The sequence below is a fragment of the Panthera onca genome, chromosome E3 (assembly GCF_046562875.1).
Source record: "Panthera onca isolate mPanOnc1 chromosome E3, mPanOnc1 haplotype 2, whole genome shotgun sequence".
NCBI classification, from domain to species: Eukaryota; Metazoa; Chordata; class Mammalia; order Carnivora; family Felidae; genus Panthera; species Panthera onca.
Window position 1 is genome coordinate 39,525,656 of NC_138354.1, and position 22,896 is coordinate 39,548,551.

The following is a 22,896-nucleotide window of genomic DNA, read 5'->3' on the forward strand; positions in this document are numbered from 1 at the left end:
CTAGCTCACGCGGACGCCCTCGCTCGCCCGCCTCCCCTCCCCCTTCCCTTCGGTTCCCGTCGCGCGCGGGCTTTTCCCAGCCTTCCCCTCCCCCATGGCAACGGCCCGCGCCGCCGAGGGCTCGCGGGCTCGCGCGCGCTCGCGACGAGGAGGGGGGAGCGCGCGCCTCGGCTTCTCGCCACCCCCACGCGTGCGGCCGAGGAGGGCCTCCCGCAGCTACCCCTTTCGACATTTTCTCGGCGGGGAGGCGGCGGCCGTGGCCGTGGCGCGTTCCCGGGTCCCTCCCCCCGAGCCTCTCGGGCCTTCGGCTTGTCCGTCCCTCCCGGGGGCCTGCGGGCCGGCGCGGAGCCTCCCAGACTCCCGGGCGCCGCGCACCCCCTCCCCCACCCCTCAAGGCCGAAAATAGGCCTTGGCCGCCCAGCCGGCGCAGGGGAGGCCTGGAACCGGGTGCCCTGGAGACGTAGGTAGTTCGCGCCCGTTGCTGGCGGCCTTGAAGCGGCAGGGAGACGCAAGCTCTGCGGCTTGGCTTGTTTTGTTTTAACGTAAAGGTGACGTGTTCGGCCCAGGTATGCGAGGGAGTGTAGGTGCCCCCCCTCCGCCCCCCCCACCCCCCCGGCCCCCCACTCCTTCATTGTCTTCTCGAAAGTTCAAGCTTAGCGGGGCCGGTGGGGCGCTGCCTGGGGAAGGAAACGCCGGGCTCCGCTTCAGGCTTTATCTGGCCCCCGTCTCTCCTGAGCCTTCGTGGCCACTCACGCGGGGCTAAGATGTCGTCTGGCCCCAGAATTCCAGACGAGCGTTTCGTTGTCTTTTCTCTTAAGTGTGTGAGTTGCGGTCTTGTCTTGAGCCAGGACGTAAAATTTTTCTGGGTTCGGTAGCGCTGGCCCAGCCCCCCGAATCCGCTCATCACTGAGCTTGCTGGGCTGGCTCGTGTCCGTTTCCCTGCACGCCCACCGCCTCTCTCCTGGTGCGTTTCGTTTCTTGAGTGTTTCCCGTCTTGAATTGAGGATTGTCTTGTCTCTCTTTGTCTGGCGTCGTGATAAGTTTCCCAGTAAAAGGAAAAATTTTTCTGTCTTGCAGTCGATTTTTGCTTTGTGATTTTTATCTCGGACAACTTTTGTGTTCTCACAGTCCGTGGACCCTAGTTGAGAATGTTTGTTTTACAAAGTTAGCTGTTTCGGGTGACTTCTGTGTGTGTTGATGTTCCCCCTTCGCCTTTTCCTTTTAGTGTTCTGAGCACTGCCTCGGGTGCCGTGGGCTGCTTTGGGGGAGGGGGGAAGGTGAGGACTTGTTTTTTAAAGTTCTCCAATTAGTTGTGACTTAATGTCCTTTCTTTAGCAGCTGCTGGTTTGCCCTCTTAAGGGAGTGGGAGGACTTTTGTGTGAGGTGGTATGGAAGTGTGGGTGAATGGTTAAGCTGAAGAATTAATTGCACGCTGGAAGCATTCTGCGAGGAAGGCAGAAACTAGGGTGGGGTTTAGAGAGGCAAAGAAGGACCTAGGTTTAGAGTGGGGAGGATTGGTATTTGAGAAAATGAAAGTGAGTGTCGGAAGGTAAAGAAACTCATTTCTTGTGCTGTAGCGAAAATTTTCATTTTTTTGTGCATTTCTACTTGCTTTTCCTAGGTTGAGCTTCATTTGTCACTCCTGTACCTTAGTGTGGTTTTCTGATTTTTCAGTCCTCTGGAGTCTGCTCCTGGGGTTGGGCAGGGGCCCAGCCTTTAGAGTTGGGGGATAGAGGTACAAGCAGTTCTGAAATTGGGCAGTTTTCCTTCCATTCTCAATCTCCCCATACTTAAAATTTTGTTTTACTATATCCTTCAGGTGCTCATAGGCTGTTTCTTCTGGAATTTTAAAAACGTAGGCTTCCTTTGTATCCGTGTTTATCTACCTTTGCTTATTTTTCACTAATCTCTTCGCTTGTTCCTTGGGGTTTTTGAGGGGGGTAGTTTTCCCTCACATATTTGTGCTCTGTGAAGCTGTCGCGGACGAGATGAGATGGAGGAAGAAATAACGTATATGTAGTAGGAGAAAAGAATAAGAAACGTGTAGCTAAGAAATCTAACCAGAAAAATCGAGGGGGTTGAGGGCTTTTCAGAGCCATGCTGGGGTTGGGACAGGCTGAGAGGATAGAACCTTGGTGTAGGAGGCACAAAGAGAACATGGGAGAGAAGGCAGGTCTGGAAGAGAAACACTAGGAAGCGAGATAACAGGGAATTGGTAGGGAAAGTTGACAGTTTCGCCTTAGTGAAGGGCTATGGGGGGGGGGGGGTTCTGAGTAAGTTTAGGGCAAGGAATGTAGAAGAGGGCAGTGGGAACAGTTGGAGCAGAGGTTTGATCAGAGCATTGAGCTGCAAACAGGTGATGTTTAAGGGGAGCTAATGAGACTCGGGTGAGCTGCCGAAATCGTGAGAAATCCTATTGGGAAGGAAATTAAAGGAGCAAGATATCAGGCAAGGTAGTCAATAGCTTATAAATATTTGAAATCAGGGAAACGGCCTCTCCTCGGGGAGGTAAAGTACAAGAAGATTATGTAGCCAAGGTTCTTGTGTTTCTGATATGCATGCTGGCTTTTATTCTTGAGTGTGAGGCTGCATGGGACTCTTGGTTTATGTCAGAAACCAACCAGTCCACGTGTTAAGATACGTAGGGGTTGTTTAGTCTGTTTTGCGTTTGTGACGTGGTAGTCTGAAATTCTTAGGTCAGTTCTGAAAAGAATCTTTGGATTTGGACTGTGGGCCCGTAGGTACCGCAGATTTGTGGTAGTGGTGGTCGTGCCCTGTTTGGGGGCCTCAGTCAGTCAGTTGCCAGATGTCGGAAAGTAGATTAGTAGGTGGAGACATTGGTGCTTGTGGGAGCCAAATGAGAATAAAGAGTGTGGAAAAATTCGAGAGAAATAGGTTTCTTGTTTTCTCAGGGTGGAACAAGAACATCTAGGTGCAAACAGAAATGGAAGTGGCTCTGGGCCTTTGAGGGAAAAGGCTGTAAGAGCTGGGGTAGGATTGAGTGGAAAGAAAGTATGGGAAGGGGAAGGGAAGGAAGGGTTTTTGTTAGAAGACCAGGAGGATTTTGCAGATAAAGGAGTTTAGTGTGGAGCTTCCTGTTGAAATAGGGGTGAAGAACAGGGATTTGGGTGGTGGCAAGTGGTTAGTTTGGGGTCAGGGCCCTGACCCGTGTTTCCCCGCTCCCCCCCAGGAGCGGTGGTGCCCCCCCGGGCACGGGGCCATGTACAACGGGATCGGGCTGCCGACGCCCCGGGGCAGCGGCACCAACGGCTACGTCCAGCGCAACCTGTCCCTGGTGCGAGGCCGCCGGGGTGAGCGGCCTGACTACAAGGGAGAGGAGGAACTGCGGCGCCTGGAGGCTGCCCTGGTGAAGCGGCCTAATCCTGACATCCTGGACCACGAGCGCAAGCGGCGCGTGGAGCTGCGATGCCTCGAGCTGGAGGAGATGATGGAAGAGCAGGGGTGAGGGGAGGGCTGGGGGAGAGCCAAGCACTGAGTGAGTGCAGAGCTGGGGGAATTAGGTGGGATGTAGGGAGTTGAGGGCTCGTTGAAGAGGCCTGGAGAGGAGTTGCAGGAGGGGAGGAGGTAAAGGAGCTAGCAGATTGAGAGGAGTTAAGGGACAGCTCAAGGTGGGAGATGAGGAAAGTCTGTACCAAGAGAAAGCCTGAGGGAATTTGAATTATTAGGATGAAGACACTTGGGGAAAGAGGGAAGCCATTGAAAAACAAAAAGGTGCTTTAAGGGGAGAGGTGGGAAAGCAGGTACCAGGCAAGAAAAGAGCTGGAGTAGAAGCTGACAGGTGTTGTCATTGGTAGAGAAGAGGAAGGTAAATGGATTTAAGGATTGAGGCCTTGGAAGGTAGTGAAGGCAAGAAAACAGGAATTGAAATACTAATCTGGATAAGAGGGGATCATGGGTTGGGTAGGGAAGTGAGATTTTGGAAAAGGAGTACAGTGAGAAAACCTTTTAGAGCAGTGGTTTTCAAACTTCAGCAGTGGCACCCTTTTTATACAATGCACTTTACTTTGGAATCTCAGGAAATACCTGTTGTTGAAGTCGAGGAGGAGCACCTGGAACTTTGCCTGCTTAGCTTTCCTCTTTTAGCCCCTGGAGTTTAGCCTGTTTAAAATCCACTGTTCTAGAGGCTATAGTAAATGGAGGGAAGAAAGAACAGTGAAAGATCAGAAAGATTTAAGAGAAGGGCCCTTTGGGTGACAGTGAGTGAAAAGTTTTATGTGTGCATGGAAAGGGAAGGGATCCTCCTGGGAATAAGGAAACTTTAACTTGGGACTGGGTTAAGTGCCTAGTCAGGCTTTAACCTTGAAGGGATTTGTTCTTCAGGTACGAGGAACAGCAAATTCAGGAAAAAGTGGCTACCTTTCGACTCATGTTGCTGGAGAAGGATGTGAACCCTGGGGGAAAGGAAGAGACCCCAGGGCAGAGGCCAGCGTGAGTGTTTTCACTGTCTCTTATTTCCTCTGGACTGCACTGCTTCTGCTGTTTTCTCTTCTTCAACTTCCTCCCTGTTCTTTCTCCCAACTTCTTCCCAGTCTCATTTGGCTGCCTCCGGTGGTGTGAGCAACCTTGATCTTTTCTCTTCCCTTCTAACCATTGCCTTTTTCCCCCCAGGGTAACTGAGACTCACCAGTTGGCAGAACTGAATGAGAAAAAGAATGAGCGACTCCGTGCTGCCTTTGGTATCAGTGATTCCTATGTAGATGGCAGCTCTTTTGATCCTCAGCGACGTGCTCGAGAAGCTAAACAACCAGCTCCAGAGCCTCCCAAACCTTACAGGTACTCAAGGTCAAGAAAGCATGTCAGCTTCTTTTCTTCTAAGCGCTCTGCTCTATTTAGGGATGAGGGGGACTGTTCCTTCCCAAACTGTTGAGATTTTGTTGTTTTGAAGTTGAAATGTGTGAGAAAATTCATCTTAGCACTCATCCTGCTTCTTCTCATCTTCCTCCAGCCTTGTCCGGGAGTCCAGCAGTTCTCGCTCACCAACCCCAAAGCAAAAGAAGAAGAAAAAGAAGAAAGATAGAGGACGGTAAGTTAGTTGGGATGTCACTTTAATAAGCAGAGGACTGGTCTTGTGGCCCCCCCCCCCCCGGAAATAGAGAATTCTTTTGGGAAGCAGGAGAGAGTTGTGAGATACATCAGGGAAGAGGGAGTTACCATTCAGATTTCAGTCACGGGAAGGAATGTATTAAGTTTATTCATTGGGGAAGGTTTGATTCTGCAGCTTTGCCAACTAAGAACTAACTAGGCCACGTCTTGAATTACTGGGCTTTTCGTTTTGAGGTTTGTTGCTTTATGGAAGAGGTATTTCTGCTTCCTGGAGAGTAATAAAGTCCTGGGTTTAGGTCTGAGACATTGGTGACGTTCGTGTTTGTTGATTTAGAAGCCTTTTTTGGGGGTGGATTGTAAGTGGGGGGGTCAGAGAAGGAACCCAGTAGAATGACTTTGTTTCTGAACCCATCTTTAGCAGGTCAGAGAGCAGCTCTCCTCGACGAGAGAGGAAGAAGAGTTCTAAGAAGAAGAAGCACAGGTACGAGGTGGGAGTACATGAAGTGACTGGAGAGGTTTGAGGAGTCCAGGCATAGGTATTGGTTTATGCGTTGTTTTCCCCTCCTCCCCTCCAACAGGTCAGAATCTGAATCCAAAAAACGGAAGCATAGGTAAGAGCTCCTTGGGACATTGGGGACATAGTGACATGGAACGGTGAGCCCGTCTGGCCTTGCCTGTTCTGTAGGGGTTTCTTAGAGTAAAGCTCAGTTCCTTGATCTTCTGTCAATAGTTCTGTCGTTTTTTTATTTGATTTTGGATTTTTTTTAAAGATGATTATTTTGAATTTCCATTGTCAGGTCTCCCACTCCAAAGAGCAAACGTAAATCTAAGGACAAGAAGCGGAAGCGGTGAGTGAGTTTGTGTGAATTGGAGGGTAATTTGCTTATTAGGCAGTAGGTTAGGTGAAGTCTACCTGGCGGGGTAAAGGGGAGAATCAGTTGTGTCCTTGACTGATGGTGGAAGGTTGAGGGACCGACGAGGAAAATCCAGTGTAAGCGTAATAGCACCCTGAGCTGTGGTGGTGGCCTTCCTTCAGGTCTCGTAGTACAACACCAGCCCCCAAGAGCCGCCGGGCCCACCGTTCAACGTCTGCTGACTCTGCTTCCTCTTCTGATACTTCCCGCAGTCGGTAAGGGGTGGTCCAGGAGGAAGGGAGGGAGAGGGACTTGTGGGTTAATCAATTTAATATTTATTGAGCGCCCACGGTGTGCTAGGCGCTGCACAGACCATTCGGAAGACACGGTCCCTGCCCTCTAGGAGCTGACAGGCTAAAGCAACAGGATGGACAGACATATACATTTCCCCTTCTCTTTTTTTTTTTGTTTTTGTTTTTGTTTTTGTTTATTTTGTTATTTTTTGTTTTGTTCTGATGTATATGGACTGCCAGAATAGGGGGGGTGGTGGTTTGTTCGTGGTGTCTGGGGGAGGAAGGAATCCTTACCCTGGCTTCCTTAATCGGGGAAGGCTTCCTGAAGGAGGTGGGCTCAGAGGTGAGTTGTGAATGAAGTGGGTAGGGAATGGGCAGGGTGGAGGGTTTGGGGAGGATGGGGGAGGTGGATAAAGGGGTAGAGGGAGAACACTTTTGGGGACTGTTGGGAAGAAAAGGACCAAAGTGAAGTGGACTTGAATTTCCATGAGTGACTTGAGTCTTGTGTGTAAGAGAAGGCTTCTTGGAAGAGGGTTTGTATAGTCAGGAAAGGTGGATGGGAGCTGGGAGGGGGTTCCCTCTTCTCCCCTGAGCTGATTTCTTTCCTCTCCCCTGCCCTCAATTACCTTCCTCAGGTCTCGAAGTGCGGCAGCAAAGACCCATACAATTACCTTGACTGGGCGAAGTCCTTCCCCCGTTTCAGGGCGTCGAGGGGAGGGAGATGCACCTTCTAAGGAACAAGGTACCACCAACACAGGGCAGCCTAGCAGCCCAGAGCCCTCTACAAAGCAGCCTAGCAGTCCTCATGAGGACAAAGACAAAGACAAGGAGGTAGGTTACGTCTTGAGTTAATGCATGTTTTTGGGTTGGAGGGTTAGGATGGGTGTTTGAAGTGAAGGAGGGAAGTAAACCGGTTTAAAGAAGTGAATTCAGTTCTTTTCGTAACACAGTTTTCATTTTATTAAGGTCTTTTCTGCATGTGCAAATTCTAGAGAGTTAACATTTTCAAACTTCGCCGGTTATTTGTAGGTTTTACGTCACTATGCTGTTGATGCTTTTACATTCAATTTGAGAAAAGTATTTTTAAATCATTTTTAGCATTTTGAGATTTGTCTATAGAGTTTATTTTTGTTAAATGCTGGTTGTAGCTAACTAAAAGTTGTCAACCCACTGGATTGCTGCCTGCAATTTGAAAACACTACTCCGGAATGGTCTTTTCAGTACTTGTCATTTTATGGTTGCTATTCTGATCGAAGCCCTAATCGTGATGTTTTATTGCTTTAGCTATTACAGTGTAATTGCTCTTCGTTAAATGCTTAGCTTTTTAGTCCCGTTTTCTGTGTCCTCCAGAGTTATTTTTCTAAAGTACAAGTTGGATTACCTCAAAAACTTAATTTCTGTTTTAATTTCATTTACTTGTCTTCTATTTAAAGCTTTTCAAACTTGGTTTCGTTTTCTTTTTCTGTACTTATCTGTAGTTCTATTTACATAAACCATATTCTCAAATCTTTGTCTTTGCACCATAATCTTAGTGTTTTTCAAGGGTGAAGTCAGATGCCTCACGCTTCGGGAAACTGCTTTGTTTTTCCGTTTAGTAAAAGTATGCACTTTTTTTCTGTTGCCGTGGTATTTTGTTAGGGTTATTGTAAAACGTAGTGTGTTGTTTGTGTTGTGTTTTTTTTTTAGGTTATGAGACTTAAAGTGATAAGATAGCCTGTTCATGTTGTCCCAGTTGTCTTTTTATGTGATCTTTTGTTAATGACTACCTGTGGTGAGGTAAAGGACCAGTTGGTGTTTTAATGGGGTGTGTAGAGGAAAAATTTCATTGGCAAGGATGTTAGGCTCTTATGGGTAATAGGAAGTTTTGGTGTTTAGGTTGATGGGAAGTTTTGGTGCTTATGTTCCTATCCGTGCTTTCTTTTCCACTCTTAGAAATCTGCAATTCGACCTAGCCCCTCTCCGGAAAGGAGCAGCGCAGGCCCAGAACCACCTGCTCCCACTCCGCTCCTTGCTGAGCAACATGGCGGCTCCCCACAACCCCTTGCAACAACCACCTTAAGTCAGGAGCCAGTGAACCCCCCATCTGAGGCTTCCCCAACCCGGGGCCGTTCACCACCTAAGTCTCCTGAGAAACCTCCCCAGTCGTCTTCAGAGAGCTGCCCACCATCCCCTCAACCTACCAAAGTTTCTCGACATGCCAGCTCTTCCCCTGAAAGTCCTAAACCTGCACCAGCTCCTGGGTCCCGCCGAGAGATTTCTTCTTCTCCCGCATCCAAGAGTCGCTCACATGGCCGAGCAAAGCGGGATAAGTCACATTCTCATACCCCTTCTCGAAGAGTGGGGAGGTCCCGTAGCCCTACCACCACTAAGAGGGGGCGATCTCGGTCTCGAACCCCTACCAAAAGAGGTCATTCTAGGTCCCGGTCCCCTCAGTGGCGTAGGTCCCGGTCTGCACAGAGGTGGGGACGGTCCAGAAGCCCCCAGCGACGTGGTCGCTCTAGGTCTCCTCAGCGACCAGGCTGGTCTAGAAGCAGAAATACCCAGAGAAGAGGCAGGTCTAGATCAGCAAGGCGAGGCAGGTCTCATTCTAGATCCCCAGCCGCTAGGGGCAGATCTCGTTCTAGAACGCCAGCCCGCCGGGCTAGATCTCGCTCTAGAACGCCTGCCAGGCGGAGATCACGATCCAGAACACCTGCCAGGCGTAGGTCCCGCTCTAGAACACCAGCCCGGAGAGGCAGGTCTCGCTCTAGGACACCTGCTAGGCGCAGATCTAGGACCCGATCGCCAGTACGACGGAGGTCTCGTAGCAGATCACCAGCCAGGAGAAGTGGCAGGTCACGCTCTAGAACTCCAGCCAGACGTCGGTCACGCTCTAGAACACCAGCCAGGAGAGGGAGGTCTCGGTCTAGGACACCGGCAAGACGAGGACGATCTCGGTCTAGGACACCCGTAAGACGAGGACGATCTCGGTCTAGGACACCAGCAAGACGAAGATCTCGTAGTAGAAGTCTAGTTAGACGAGGAAGATCTCATTCTAGAACACCACAAAGAAGAGGCAGGTCTGGTTCATCATCAGAGCGGAAGAACAAATCCAGAGCATCACAGAGGAGGAGCAGGTCCAACTCAAGCCCGGAAATGAAAAAATCTCGAGTTTCTTCAAGACGGAGCAGGTCTCTCTCTTCACCGCGGTCCAAAGCAAAATCTCGCTTGTCATTGAGGCGAAGCCTTTCGGGATCCTCTCCGTGTCCTAAACAAAAGTCTCGGACACCACCAAGGCGCAGTCGCTCTGGATCATCCCAGCCGAAAGCTAAATCTAGAACACCACCAAGGCGAAGTCGTTCTGGTTCTTCTCCTCCTTCTAACCAGAAATCTAAAACACCTTCAAGACAGAGTTGTTCCAGTTCATCTCCTCAACCTAAAGTGAAGTCTGGAACACCACCAAGGCAAGGGTCTGTAACAAGTCCCCAGACAAATGAACAATCTGCGACACCACACATACAGAGCCGTTCAGAATCATCACCTGACCCTGAGGTGAAATCTATGACCCCTTCAAGACATAGCTGCTCTGGGTCCTCTCCTCCTAGAGTGAAATCTAGCACCCCTCCAAGAGGGAGCCGCTCTGGATCGCCATCTCCACAACCCAAAGTGAAGGCAGTAATGTCGCCAGTCCAAAGTCATTCTGGCTCCTCTTCTCCAAGTCCTAGTAGGGTAACCTCTAAAACACCGCCAAGGCAAAGCAGATCAGAGTCTCCTTGCTCCAAGATGGAATCTAGATTGTTGCAGAGACACAGCCGTTCTAGGTCCTCTTCACCAGATACCAAAGTGAAACCTGGAACACCACCAAGACAAAGTCACTCAGGGTCTACTTCACCATGCCCTAAAGTTAAGCCCCAAACTCCATCAGGGCACAGTCTTTGTGGATCTAAGTCCCCATGTTCCCAAGAGAAGTCTAAAGACTTACCAGCACAAAGTTCTGGATCCTTCTCTCTCTGTCCAGGAGTAAAGTCTACCACACCACCAGGAGAAATGTATTTTGTCTCCTCTTCTCTGCAACAGAAAGGACAATCACAGACTTCACCAGACCCTAGATCTGATACTTCAAGTCCAGACATGAAACGGAGTCACTCTGAGTCTCCGTCTCTGCAGAGCAAATCTCACACACCTCTTAAGGGTGGCCGGTCCAGGTCTTCATCTCCAGTCACTGAGCTGACACCCAGATCTCCACCAAGACCAGACAGAAGTGAATTGTCAAGTCCTAGGCTAAAATCTGGAATGTCTCCTGAGCAGAGCAAGTCTCAGTCTGACTCTTTCCCATATCCTGCCATGGACTCTAAATCTCTTTTGGGGCAGAGTAGATTGGAGCCTTCTGAGTCAAAAGAGAAAACAGGCTTACTCCTTCAGGAAGATATTACTGTGTCATCTCCTGGACCAAGAGACAAATCTAGTCCTTTCCCAGTGCAGGATAAATCTGAGTCCTCACCAGTACTCAGAGAGACACCTAAAACCCCATCAAGGGAAAGAGGTGGTGTTGGGTCATCCCCAGATACAAAAGACCAAAGTACGTCAGCTAAGCCAAGCCAAGATGAGGAATTAATGGACGTCGAGAAATCTGAAGAATCCTCAAACCAGGTCCTCTCTCATTTGTCTCCAGAACTTAAAGAAATGGCTGGAGGTAATTTTGAATCCTCACCTGAAATAGAAGAAAGACCTGTGTCTTTGACTCTTGACCAAAGCCAGTCACAGACTTCTTTGGAAGCAGAAGTCCCTGCAGTGGCCTCAACTTGGAGTGGGCCACATTTTTCTCCAGAGCATAAAGAGCTGTCTAATTCCTCCCCGAGGGAGAATAGCTTTGGATCACCTTTAGAATTTAGAAACTCAGGCCCTGTTGCAGAAATGAATGCTGGGTTTTCTCCTGAGGTTAAAGAAGATTTGAATGGATCTTTTCCTAATCAGCTGGAGACAGATCCGTTTGTAGACATGAAAGAACAATCCACCAGGTCCTCCAGACGCAGCAGTTCTGAGTTATCGCCAGATGCAGTGGAAAAAGCAGGAATGTCTTCAAATCAGAGTGTTTCTTCGCCAGTGCTTGATGCTGTACCCAGAACACCATCGAGGGAAAGAAGTAGCTCTGCATCTCCTGAACTGAAAGACGGTTTACCCAGAACCCCCTCAAGGAGAAGCAGGTCTGGGTCTTCTCCAGGACTTAGAGATGGGTCTGGGACTCCCTCGAGGCACAGTTTATCTGGGTCCTCTCCTGGAATGAAAGATATACCTAGAACACCGTCTAGGGGGAGAAGTGAATGTGATTCTTCTCCAGAACCAAAAGCTTTGCCCCAGACTCCTAGGCCAAGGAGTCGTTCTCCATCATCTCCAGAGCTCAACAACAAGTGTCTTACCCCCCAGAGAGAACGAAGTGGGTCAGAGTCATCAGTTGAACAGAAGACCATGGCTAGGACTCCTCTTGGACAGAGAAGTCGATCTGGGTCTTCTCAAGAACTTGATGGGAAGCCCGGTGCATCCCCTCAAGAAAGAAGTGAATCAGACTCTTCTCCAGATTCCAAAGCTAAGACACGAGTACCACTTAGAGAAAGGAGTCGGTCTGGGTCGTCTCCAGAGGTTGATAGCAAAGCCCGACCTTCTCCTCGCCGTAGTAGGTCTGGCTCATCCCCTGAAGTTAAAGAGAAGCTGAGAGTGGCACCCAGGGCACAGAGCGGTTCTGATTCTTCTCCTGAACCCAAGGCTCCTGCCCTTCGAGCTCTTCCCAGACGAAGCAGGTCAGGTTCATCGAGCAAAGGCAGAGGCCCTTCTCCTGACGGAAGCAGCAGTTCAGAGTCCTCTCCAGAACACCCACCCAAATCCAGAACTGCTAGAAGAAGCTCTAGGTCATCACCAGAGCCCAAGACCAAGTCCCGCACTCCACCTCGCCGTCGCAGCTCTAGATCGTCTCCTGAGCTGACTAGGAAGGCCAGGCTGTCTCGTAGAAGCCGCTCTGCATCGTCCTCACCAGAGACCCGTTCTAGAACCCCCCCGAGACGTCGAAGAAGTCCTTCAGTGTCTTCCCCAGAGCCAGCTGAAAAGTCAAGGTCCTCACGCCGGCGGCGCTCAGCTTCATCCCCACGTGCTAAGACAACTTCAAGGAGAGGCCGTTCTCCTTCACCAAAGCCTCGTGGGCTTCAGAGATCCCGTTCCCGCTCAAGGAGAGAGAAAACCAGAACAACTCGACGTCGAGATAGGTCTGGATCTTCTCAGTCAACTTCGCGGAGAAGACAGCGGAGCCGGTCGAGGTCTCGGGTCACTCGGCGGCGGAGGGGAGGCTCTGGTTACCACTCAAGGTCACCTGCCCGGCAGGAGAGTTCCCGAACTTCTTCCCGACGCCGAAGAGGCCGTTCTCGGACACCCCCAGCCAGTCGGAAGCGGTCCCGCTCTCGTACATCACCAGCTCCGTGGAAACGCTCACGGTCTCGGGCCTCTCCAGCCACTCACCGGCGGTCCAGGTCCAGAACACCTTTGGTCAGCCGCCGTAGGTCCAGGTCTCGAACTTCACCAGTCAGTCGGAGACGATCAAGGTCCAGGACATCAGTGACTCGACGAAGATCTCGATCCAGAGCATCGCCAGTGAGTCGAAGGCGATCCAGGTCTAGAACACCACCAGTAACCCGCCGTCGTTCAAGATCCAGAACCCCAACACGCCGGCGCTCCCGTTCCAGAACTCCACCGGTGACTCGAAGAAGGTCCAGATCTAGGACTCCACCAGTGACCAGGAGGCGATCTCGAAGCAGAACTTCCCCTATCGCTCGCAGAAGATCGAGATCCAGAACGTCTCCAGTCACCCGTAGGAGATCTCGATCTCGCACATCTCCAGTAACTCGAAGGAGGTCCCGCTCTCGAACCTCTCCGGTGACACGCCGCCGATCTCGGTCCCGAACACCTCCTGCTATTCGGCGTCGCTCTAGATCTCGGACCCCGCTATTGCCACGCAAGCGTTCTCGAAGTCGCTCTCCCCTTGCCATCCGTCGCCGTTCCAGATCCCGTACTCCACGAACAACTCGGGGCAAACGGTCCTTAACGAGATCTCCTCCCGCCATCCGAAGACGTTCTGCATCCGGAAGTAGTTCTGATCGTTCACGTTCTGCTACTCCTCCGGCAACGAGAAATCATTCTGGTTCTCGGACCCCTCCAGTAGCGCTCAATAGCTCCAGAATGAGCTGTTTCAGTCGTCCTAGCATGTCCCCAACTCCTCTGGACCGCTGTCGATCACCTGGAATGCTGGAACCCCTTGGCAGCTCTAGAACACCGATGTCTGTCCTGCAGCAAGCTGGTGGCTCCATGATGGATGGTCCAGGTCCCCGAATTCCTGATCACCCGAGAACATCTGTGCCAGAAAATCACGCACAGTCTAGGATCGCACTTGCCCTGACAGCCATCAGTCTTGGCACTGCTCGGCCGCCTCCATCCATGTCTGCTGCTGGCCTTGCTGCAAGAATGTCCCAGGTCCCAGCTCCAGTGCCTCTCATGAGTCTCAGAACGGCTCCAGCTGCCAGTCTTGCCAGCAGGATTCCTGCAGCTTCTGCAGCAGCGATGAATCTGGCCGGTGCCAGGACACCTGCCATACCAACAGCAGTGAACCTGGCTGACTCCAGAACGCCAGCTGCGGCGGCAGCCATGAACTTGGCCAGCCCCAGAACAGCAGTGGCACCTTCTGCTGTGAACCTCGCTGACCCTCGCACCCCTACAGCCCCGGCTGTGAATCTAGCAGGAGCCAGAACCCCGGCTGCCTTGGCAGCTCTGAGTCTCACCGGCTCTGGCACTCCCCCGACCGCTGCAAACTATCCCTCCAGCTCCAGAACAGCCCAGGCTGCAGCCCCTGCAAACCTGGTGGGTCCTAGATCTGCACATGCTACAGCTCCTGTGAATATTGCCAGCTCCAGAACCCCTCCAGCCATGGCACCTGCAAGCCTCACCAGTGCTAGGATGGCTCCAGCCTTGTCTGGTGCAAACCTTACCAGTCCCCGGGTGCCCCTCACTGCTTACGAACGTGTTAGTGGTAGAACCTCACCACCACTTCTTGACCGAGCCAGATCCAGAACCCCACCAGGAGGCCCAGGCTCCAGAACCCCACCGTCTGCCCTCAGCCAGTCTAGAATGACCTCTGAGCGGGCTCCCTCTCCTGCTTCTAGGATGGTCCAGGCTTCCTCCCAGTGTGTTCTTCCTCCAGCTCAGGATCGACCTAGGTCCCCTGTGCCATCTGCTTTTTCTGACCAGTCCCGAGCTTTGCTTGCCCAGACCACCCCTGTAGCAGGGTCTCAGTCCCTCTCCTCTGGGACGGTGGCAAAGACCACGTCCTCTGCTGGTGACCACAACGGCATGCTCTCTGGTCCTGTCCCTGGGGTGTCCCACCCTGAGGGTGGGGAAACACCGGCCTCCACGGGGGCCCAGCAGCCTTCTGCATTGGCCACCCTGCAGCCGGCAAAGGAACGGCGGAGTTCCTCCTCCTCCTCCTCATCCAGCTCCTCCTCTTCATCCTCGTCATCGTCCTCTTCCTCCTCCTCTTCCTCCGGTTCCAGTTCTAGCGACTCGGAGGGCTCTAGCCTTCCTGCTCAACCTGAGGTAGCGCTGAAGAGGTGAGGGGGCTTGACTTGCAGAACCGTTGGATGGGGCCGGTTTGGGGGGTGGGTGGGCGTGGGGAGGGAGAAGTTCTGTCCAGAGGCTCTTGGCTCTTTGAAAGAGGTATGGGACCTTGACCCCTAAGCTGGGGTCGAAGAGAATGCTGGGGTGGGGGCACTGGGGGGAGGAACGGGACAGGTAAAAGTCTCCTAAGGTTCATTCTCTAGAGGATAATGATAAGTTTTCCGTCTCTACAGAGGACAGAACTAGAGGAAATGGACTTAATTTTACAGCAGGAGGGATGGCAGTTAGACCTCAAGAGGAACTCCCTGGGCTGGAAGGATCTTCAGAGGTCATCCCATCCTTCTCCCTGCCTCCAGGCAGGACGGCCCCTCCCCCGGCCAACTCGCTCGCAGGGGCCTCCCCAAGCCGCGGCTCTCCCGGGAAGGAGACCGCCCAGCTCGGCTTCCACACCTGAGCCCAGGGGCCTTAGTCCTCCTCCGTCAGGGACATTCTTGAGGTTTAGCCTTGATCCCTTGTGCTGCGGGCCCGGCCTGTTGCTCGTGTTAGCAGAGGTCGGGGCGTCTCGGGCCACTGCTCTCCAGAGAATGTGCTCGCCGGCTCTCTGCTCCGAGGGCTCCTGGGGCCTTCGGCACCCCTCCCCCACTGCCGTTCCTCCAGGCCAAGGAAGGTAGGGTCGGGGCTGGGGCGGCGTGTCTCCTCCTGACGCTCTGCTTCTCCCACAGGGTCCCCAGCCCCACCCCGGCCCCCAAGGAGGCTGTTCGAGAGGGACGTCCTCCGGAGCCGACCCCGGCCAAGCGGAAGAGGCGCTCCAGTAGCTCCAGTTCCAGCTCCTCCTCCTCCTCTTCCTCCTCCTCCTCCTCTTCCTCCTCCTCCTCTTCCTCCTCCTCCTCCTCCTCCTCTTCCTCCTCCTCTTCCTCCTCTACTTCTTCGTCCCCCTCCCCCGCTAAGCCTGGCCCTCAGGCCTTGCCCAAACCTGCAAGCCCCAAGAAGCCACCCCCCGGCGAGCGGAGGTGAGTGCGGCCTTGCCGGAGCCGGAAGGGGCGGGGTGTGACCCTGGGCGCGAGATCCCTGCCGGGAGTCTCTGGTGGACTGTGCTGTCTGGTTGTGTGGGAGGAGTTGGGCGCTCTCCCTACCACCTGTGCTGTGCCCTGTTCCGGCAAAGGGTCCGAGTGTGGGTGCTCCAGTCAGAATTGTGGAGTCCTAGGTTCCTTCCTCTCCCTTCCCCTGACATGCAGCCTGTTTCCTGCTCCCACGTCCCAGGGATTCTAGATTTTAAATCTCCCCGTTGCTCCCGCCAGGGCTCTGGTCTGGCCACCGTCATCTTCTCCCGACTCTGTCCACAGCCTCTTCCCTGTCTCCCTGCCTCCACGCCATTCTCTTCCACACGTAGCCAGAGGGATCTTTCTAAAACGCACATCTGGTTACTTCCCTCCACTCCACAAATCCTTCCGGGACGCCCTGTGGCCTGCAGGATAAAGCCCCACCTCTGCGGGAATGGCGTGTGAGGCTCTTCACCAACTGGCCTTGCCTGCCCTGTGTTCTCCTCTCCTGCCCGCCCCCACACATGCCCTGTGCTCCAGCCATACCCAGCGCCTTGCAGTCTAAGGAGAACCCCATGCCTTTGGACATGCTGTTCCTTCTGCCTGGAATTCCCTTGTCCGCCTGGTGAACTCCTCGTTCTGCAAGACTCCGCTCAAACAGCACCTTCGAGAAGACTACCCTCCCCCCCTTTCCCCGCCCTGTGTCCCTTCCCCCCCGGGTCCCCAGACCCACGTATATCGGTCCTTGTGGGGCTGCTTCCCATACACGGGGCCGAGCAGGCCTCCCTTGGCCTCCCTTCACCACCAGACTGAGCCCCTCCAAGGGCAGGGACTGTCTTTCTCTTTGCATCCCCCGCTGCACCCCGTGCCCTGCCCAGTGGGGCACTCGGTGGATGGTGTGCGGGCGGATGGGTGAGTGAGCAGACAAAGGTGGGTCTGAGGCTGGCCCTGTGTGGTATGAGGTCTGGTGGTCAGGACCTGGGGGGTGGTCCTGAGTGCCGGCTGGTGGGTTTGGAAGAGCGTGGTGCTATGGCAACTTCCTCTGCTCCCTAGGTCCCGTAGTCCTCGGAAGCCAATAGATTCCCTCCGAGATTCTCGGTCCCTCAGCTACTCGCCTGCGGAGCGCCGCCGCCCTTCGCCTCAGCCCTCGCCACGGGACCAGCAGAGGTAAGGCCTCCCGTCAGTGGCCAGCCTGGTCACTGCCACTCTGAGCAGCTTTGGGGCTCGAAGTTGCCAGAGGTTCGTGTTGCCTTGCACACGGGCTGACTGTCCTCTTGTTGTTGCAGTAGCAGCGAGCGGGGTTCCCGCAGAGGCCAGCGTGGGGACAGCCGCTCCCCTGGCCACAAGCGCAGGAGGGAGACACCCAGCCCCCGCCCCGTGCGGCACCGCTCGTCCAGGTGCGTCCTTGTCAAGCTCTTGTGCCTGGGGACCTCTGGGGCTGGCTGGGGCCTAGGCACTGATCTCTGTCTCCTCTGTTTCAGGTCTCCTTGAATCTCTGTGGGGGGAATCCCACCACACCCCAAGTTCTGGAGCTGCAGGGAGTGCCCCCTTTACCCAGCCGTGGGGAGGGGTCCTTGTCTGCCCCCCCACCCCCGAACCCTGGCAGACTCCTGGGGGAGGACTCTTCCTCCTTCCCGCCCCCCCCCTTTTTCTTTGTTCCTGTGAAATGTTAATCTCTGTGAGTTTTTCCTGGTTCACGTTTTGGGAGTTTTGGGGTGGGTGGGAATGAGAATGGGAGTTGTGGGAGGGGAGGATACAGTTGGGGACACCCTGGTCTTGAGTTAGAAAGGGCTGGGAGGCGTCAATGCCCCCCTGTAACCCTAAGTTCTGGGGGGAGTTGGAACTTGGGAACTTGTGTGAGGTGTTCCTGGAAGGAAGGGGCAGGAGTTGAAATTAGTTGGCCCCTACTGTCCCCCAAGTGAGGTTGTGGCCCCTCCCCCAACTTTTCTTCACGTTTCTTAAAGGCATTTTGGTTTTTTAAAATCTGTACAGCAAGAGCAACTTTTTCTGTCAAATAAAAATGAGAAATGCAGGAATTGGGTCTGTAGATTATTTATTAGGGTTGGAGGGTGGAGAGTGAGCAGTCTTTCCACTTTGAATGCCCCCCCCCCCCCCCCCAAGCCTTAGAGGACTCAGGTAAGATGGCTGGCTGTAGGCGGTGGGTTCCCCGTGGAACCACACTGGCTCTGGCTGACATTTTGGCCTCTGCCCCTCAGCCCAGAGGCTGCGCCAGAGCCTGAACGAGCCTGCTTGCTGGAAGTCATAGAAGGAACCTCCGTCCCCAGGCTGAGCAGAAGGCTGGCCTGGGGCTCTGGGTTCCTCCCGGTTCTCTGCCCACAGCCGGAGGGGCAGGCTCGAGTGGGTGTGACAGCAGGGACCCAAGGAGCTTGGGGGTCGGTCCCACAGCCAGCCTCGCAAGTACAGGGGGCTGAGGAGGAGCCTTGCAGGGGAGCAGACCCCGTCCCAGGGAAGGTGATGCCTGAGTCAGGAGAGGGTGTGCAGAAGAAGGCAGCAACCAGGCAGACGCCCAAATCTCTTTTATTGGGGGGGGGGGGGGGGGGCACCGGGGGCGGGCCAGGAGCCCTCTCACTGCACCGCTTGTTCATTGGCGCTGCTTCCTGAGTCCTGTGGCTTCATCACATCGGGCAGCTCGGGCGGACTGGAGAAGGGCTCGATCCGTAGGGCCTCGAAAGCGTCATCTGGTGGACAGGGGAGTGGTGGGGAGAGCTGGAGGGAGCAGCCACCCGGCTTCTGGGCGACCTCCGAACCAATTCCCACCTCTGTGAAGGAGTCTCCCTCGTCCTGGCCGGCCTGCCTAACTGCCTGGACTCTGTGATCCTACTGGGATGCCTCCCACCCCTACCAGCAATCTGACCCCCTCCTATCTAGCCCAGCCATCCCTGGGGTCCTCCTCACCCTGTGCCCCTAAGGGTGAGCCTGTGGGCTGGCCTGTGTCCACCTACTTGTCTCCCCTCAATCAGCCCCAACTCACTGTTCCATTCACACCTCCTCTACACCAAGCACTGATTTTTAAGCTTAAGCCAGCCCGTTCTTTCCCTGCCTCAAACCTTCCAACGGCATCCTGTCATACTCTGAATAAAATCTCAAGTCGTCACGTTTGTCTGTCTCTTGTGTTCCCAGATCAAGCTCTTCCTTCCTGTTTTAGGAGCTTCACATTTGCTGGCCCCTAGCCTGCCATCCAGATCAACCCCAACGTCACCTCAGAGAAACCTTCCCCAGCCCTTCTATAAAAACAGTCCCCGCAGCCCAATGCCTGTGCATTGCTTCAGGAGCATTCACCTACCACCAGCCACAAACAGTCCTGTTCCCTTTGACCATGACCAGATGCTTTCCCCCAACTAGAGAACAGCGGCTGCAGAAGGGCTCCCGTCTTGTTTCTGCTGTCACAGCGCAGAGCAAGCAAGTCCCGTTTTGTAACTTCTCTCCTGCACTTTCTTCTAACAGGGACGCTATTCTCTCCACCTGGCTCAGGGTTCTTAACCTGTTAGGCCCCTCGGGAAAGCCGGCCAAGCCTAGCAAAGGACACCTTGGGAGAGTGGGTATCTGACCATCTCTAGTAGGGGCCAGAGATGCTCAACACCTTGGAGTGCACAGCACTATTCCGAATTCTCCAGCCCCAAACGTCAGCAGCGCTGAAGACACCCGGCCCAGCATAGCAACGAACTCCCCCAAGCCGTAAGTCTGCAGTGACCATTCTTGCTTTCGTCACCTCTCCCATTTTTTGGAAATGGTCTGGATGATGCTATTCAACACTCCTTTCCCTCACTGAGTAGCCAGTTGGATAGAATCGTCTTGTCATCACAAGAACTAAACGAGGACACAATTACGCACCCACAAGTGTACTTCCGCAACAAAAGTAGTCCGTGGGAGAAGCAAAGAACAGCCGCTTCAGTCCATACTGTTTACTCTGTCAAGACAACGATCCCCTGCCTGAGGAGGGGGTGCCACCCAGGGTCTAGGCACCCCCACATTCAATGCCATCAACTAGAGTCGGGGCCGGGGGGACACTCCCTCTGTTGTGATTTTTCCATCAAAAAATAGGCCTATCAACATCTTCCAAGGGTGTCTGCAAGCCTACACAAAAATGCCTTTGTTCAGTAAAAGCAGGGCTGCTACTTCCCGAACGCAGTCCAGCCTTGGCTTCAGAAGCAGAATGGGAGAGGTCTGGACCAGCCCTGTACCTGCCTCAGCATCGCTGTGAGGGTCAGAGGGAACCCACAGAAAAGCCCCTAAGACTTCCATCTGCTAAGCACTCACAGGCCAAGGCCTGTGGTGCATGGGGGCTCAGGCTGCCTGTGAGACTGGCCTATGTGTCGCACCCCTCTATGGAGACAGGAGCTCCAGTCGGGAGGGCGGGGCGCGTGAAGCAGCCACCCAAGGACATGGCTGCTGAGGCCTGGCACAGGGATCCTTACGAAACTGGCAAGTGGCACACCGCTGGACTCCCTCTGTAGCCCTTGCTAGTTTTCTCACAAGAAGCCAGAAAAATAATTACTCATCAACAAAGTTTACCCAGCCATCCACACAGCCCCAGGTACACAGTCATGAAAACATACCACGTAGAACTTTCGTTCATGTTTCCAGAGACCAAGAATAAAATTCCAACCTCTCTTGGGGCAAGGAGGTATACTGGAGGGGAGTGAGCCACTCCCTCAGGTTTCTAAACAGCAGGCAGGGGGGCATGTGGTCGATCACACAGCACAGTCTCTGGGGCAGGCAGGGGCTAGACACGAACTCTGGATGGGGCAGTCCCAGCAAGCGACCTAACCTCCCTGGGCTCAGTTACTCAACCTGAAAATGGGCACAAGTGTGGCATGCACAGAGATGCTGGGGGTCTAAGTGATGTCCTACAAAGGTCGTGGCAGTCGGCATCTGAGTCGTGACAGCCGGCAAGCCCCAGTGTCCACGTCTCCAAAGTGAGGACAGCAGTGCTTACCTCGCAGGCTCAGGAGTGTTTTAAATGGAACGGAGATAAAATGCAGAGCAGACGGCCCAATACTCACTAGGACCTCTGTAAACATGACTAGGGAGAGACATTAGAATCCCCCGCGAAGTAGATTTCAATTTCTACAAGCGTCTCGTTTTCTTTTTTTTTTTCCTTTGTGGAGAAACACACACACTATCACAAGATACCACCTACACTTTGTGGACTGGGGAACACAATGCCCTGGAGGCGGGGAGGAGCCAAGAGCAGGCTCCCCGGCGACCCCTTCGTCTGTTCCACCCTGCCTGACAGCCCCACTCACCTGCCCGGAAGGCCAGCCCCACGGTGGCTGGGGCCTGCGGCCGTGCCGTCTGACTGGTGAAGCCGCACTCTCCCAGTGTCTTGCCATCATCCAGAAGTTGGTCATCCTGGGGAGAGAGGTGGGCAAGGTGTTACAAGAGGCCCCAAGACGGGCAAGTCCCGGAGACTTCCCTGGATGTCAGGATTCAGGGAACACAGACCCAAATATGGGCCAGGACCACCCAAGTGTGTCAAACACAGTTTCCAGGGCTACGCCCAAGACTTTCCAAATCCGAACCTCCCAGGGTTAGGGCTCTGGAATCTTTTTTTTTTTTTCACCCCAAACTGCAGGAAAATCTGATTTCAAGAGTCAGTGACGCAGTCTGTCCACAGGCAGGCTTGATTTGAATCCCAGCTCTGCCACCTGGGACAAAGCGTTTCATCTTTTTGATGTGAAGTTTAGCTGTAAGGTGGGAATTCCTGAAATTCCCACCTTGTAGAGCAGCCAGGAGGTTTCACTGAGCGAAAGACACACAGAAAGCACGGAACACAGTATGTGAAGAAGCACAGGCAGCAGGGAGAAAAGTCTGGAGTGAAAGGCCAGCTTCCTCCTTTCCAGCCAGAATCGCATCAGCGCACTTAGGTGGGGGGACCCCATGCCGCGGGACACCCGAATCAGGGGCCAATACAACGCATTCCCCCAACGAGAACCCCAAGCCACCGGAGCTGAATAATTCTGCAGTTGGTTTCTAAGGGAGGTGGGGAGGAGGGGCTGTTAGAGCATCCGCAGAAAGCTGGGAAGTAATACAGCGGTTGGGCGAGGACTTTACTCATCGTGACACCCTCCAACTGTCTGTAATAAGGAGAGGAGGTGCAGGGGTGCGATTCTGATGGGCCTGCGGAGGATTAAGGGCAACGGAGTTCAAATCCGACCTTGGGCTCAGTGGCCGCCTCCCCAGCCTCAGTTTCCTGGACGCACAGCAGGGCTGTCAGGAGCCCGCGCGCCCCCGAGGCCGCCCTGCGCCCCCGAGGCCGCCGCGCCTCCACGCGGGGGAGTTCCGGCCACTGTTGACAACAACGACGCGACCGCCGCGCCGCGCCAGCCCGGCCCCCGCCCAAAGCCCGCCCGCGGCCGCACCTTGTACAGCCGCTGCTCGTCGGGCGGCCGCTTGAGGATGCCCTCGACGATGCGCTTCAGCTCGAACACGGTGCTCGACTCCTTGGCGTCCGTGAAGATGGTGGTCTTGTGGCGCCTGATCATGAGGAACACGTCCTGGGGGGCGGAGGGCCGGCGTGAACGCAGAGCCCAGTCCTCCCCACCCCCCGCCCCATGCGGCCCGCCGCCCCCGCCGCCCCCGGCCCGGCGCCCCCGGCGCCCCCGCCGGCCCCGGCCCGGCGCCCCTCCCCCCGCGCCCGCTCACCATCGCGGCGGCTGCCTGTCCCCCCTCGACGCGCCGGCGCGGCCGCGCTCCGCCCCGTTCCCGGCAACCCGCGCGCCCGCCCCAGCGTGCCTCGCGCCCGGCCGCCCCGCCCAGCGGCCGCCATTTTAAGTGATGCGCCGGCGGCTCGGTCAGACCGCGCGTCCGGCCGCCATCTCGGCGCCGTGGCGTGGAGAGTGGGGCAGAGACCTGAAGCGGCAGGTAGTGGCGCCATCTTGGGAGTGGCAAGGCCGAGGCGCTCCTGTCGCAGTCAGGGAGCAGTCTGGGCGCAGGCTCAGCCCTCTTTGGGGGACGTTGGGGAACGACTTGGCGAGCGTAGCGTATCCCCCCATC

General features: G+C 54.5%; 3 protein-coding genes across 4 annotated transcripts; 2 read left to right on the forward strand and 1 right to left on the reverse strand.

Moving 5' to 3' along the window:
• The first annotated feature begins 749 nt into the window (after positions 1–749).
• On the forward strand, positions 750–6,959 carry LOC132688934 (serine/arginine repetitive matrix protein 2). Its single transcript, XM_060648199.3, has 11 exons — positions 750–821; positions 3,191–3,462; positions 4,342–4,449; positions 4,630–4,794; positions 4,967–5,044; positions 5,483–5,545; positions 5,643–5,675; positions 5,862–5,912; positions 6,101–6,193; positions 6,279–6,554; positions 6,847–6,959. Exons 1-10 carry the CDS (start codon positions 765–767, stop codon positions 6,319–6,321), a joined length of 963 nt encoding a protein of 320 aa, XP_060504182.1. The 5' UTR covers positions 750–764; the 3' UTR covers positions 6,322–6,554; positions 6,847–6,959.
• A 7,758-nt stretch (positions 6,960–14,717) lies between these two features.
• LOC144612711 (serine/arginine repetitive matrix protein 2-like) lies at positions 14,718–17,915 on the forward strand. Of its 2 annotated transcripts, XM_060648200.2 has the most exons (6): positions 14,718–14,832; positions 15,073–15,167; positions 15,562–15,849; positions 16,933–17,046; positions 17,166–17,276; positions 17,361–17,915. In XM_060648200.2, exons 2-6 carry the CDS (start codon positions 15,091–15,093, stop codon positions 17,368–17,370), a joined length of 600 nt encoding a protein of 199 aa, XP_060504183.1. In that variant the 5' UTR covers positions 14,718–14,832; positions 15,073–15,090; the 3' UTR covers positions 17,371–17,915. The 2 variants fall into 2 exon arrangements, with proteins under 2 accessions (XP_060504183.1, XP_060504184.1); XM_060648201.2 differs by lacking the exon at positions 14,718–14,832 and having other exon boundaries at positions 14,894–15,167.
• Positions 17,916–22,636, reverse strand: ELOB (elongin B). The gene is made up of 4 exons (XM_060648205.3): positions 22,546–22,636; positions 22,263–22,397; positions 21,147–21,252; positions 17,916–18,578 (listed from the first exon to the last, which is right to left on the reverse strand). Exons 1-4 carry the CDS (start codon positions 22,546–22,548, stop codon positions 18,466–18,468), a joined length of 357 nt encoding a protein of 118 aa, XP_060504188.1. The 5' UTR covers positions 22,549–22,636; the 3' UTR covers positions 17,916–18,465.
• Between the last annotated feature and the right edge of the window lie 260 nt (positions 22,637–22,896).

Coding starts and splice junctions, on each gene's coding strand:
- LOC132688934 (XM_060648199.3), top strand. CDS start 765: ATGTCGTCTGGCCCCAGAATTCCAGACGAGCGTTTCGTTGTCTTTTCT. Junction 4,795..4,966: donor GAGCCTCCCAAACCTTACAG/GTACTCAAGGTC, acceptor ATCTTCCTCCAG/CCTTGTCCGGGAGTCCAGCA. Junction 5,676..5,861: donor TCCAAAAAACGGAAGCATAG/GTAAGAGCTCCT, acceptor TTCCATTGTCAG/GTCTCCCACTCCAAAGAGCA.
- LOC144612711 (XM_060648201.2), top strand. CDS start 15,049: ATGATAAGTTTTCCGTCTCTACAGAGGACAGAACTAGAGGAAATGGAC. Junction 15,168..15,561: donor GGCTGGAAGGATCTTCAGAG/GTCATCCCATCC, acceptor CTTCTCCCACAG/GGTCCCCAGCCCCACCCCGG. Junction 15,850..16,932: donor CCACCCCCCGGCGAGCGGAG/GTGAGTGCGGCC, acceptor TCTGCTCCCTAG/GTCCCGTAGTCCTCGGAAGC.
- ELOB (XM_060648205.3), bottom strand. Junction 21,253..22,262: donor ACGAGCAGCGGCTGTACAAG/GTGCGGCCGCGG, acceptor CTCTCTCCCCAG/GATGACCAACTTCTGGATGA. Junction 18,579..21,146: donor GGGGCTGGCCTTCCGGGCAG/GTGAGTGGGGCT, acceptor CCTGTCCACCAG/ATGACGCTTTCGAGGCCCTA.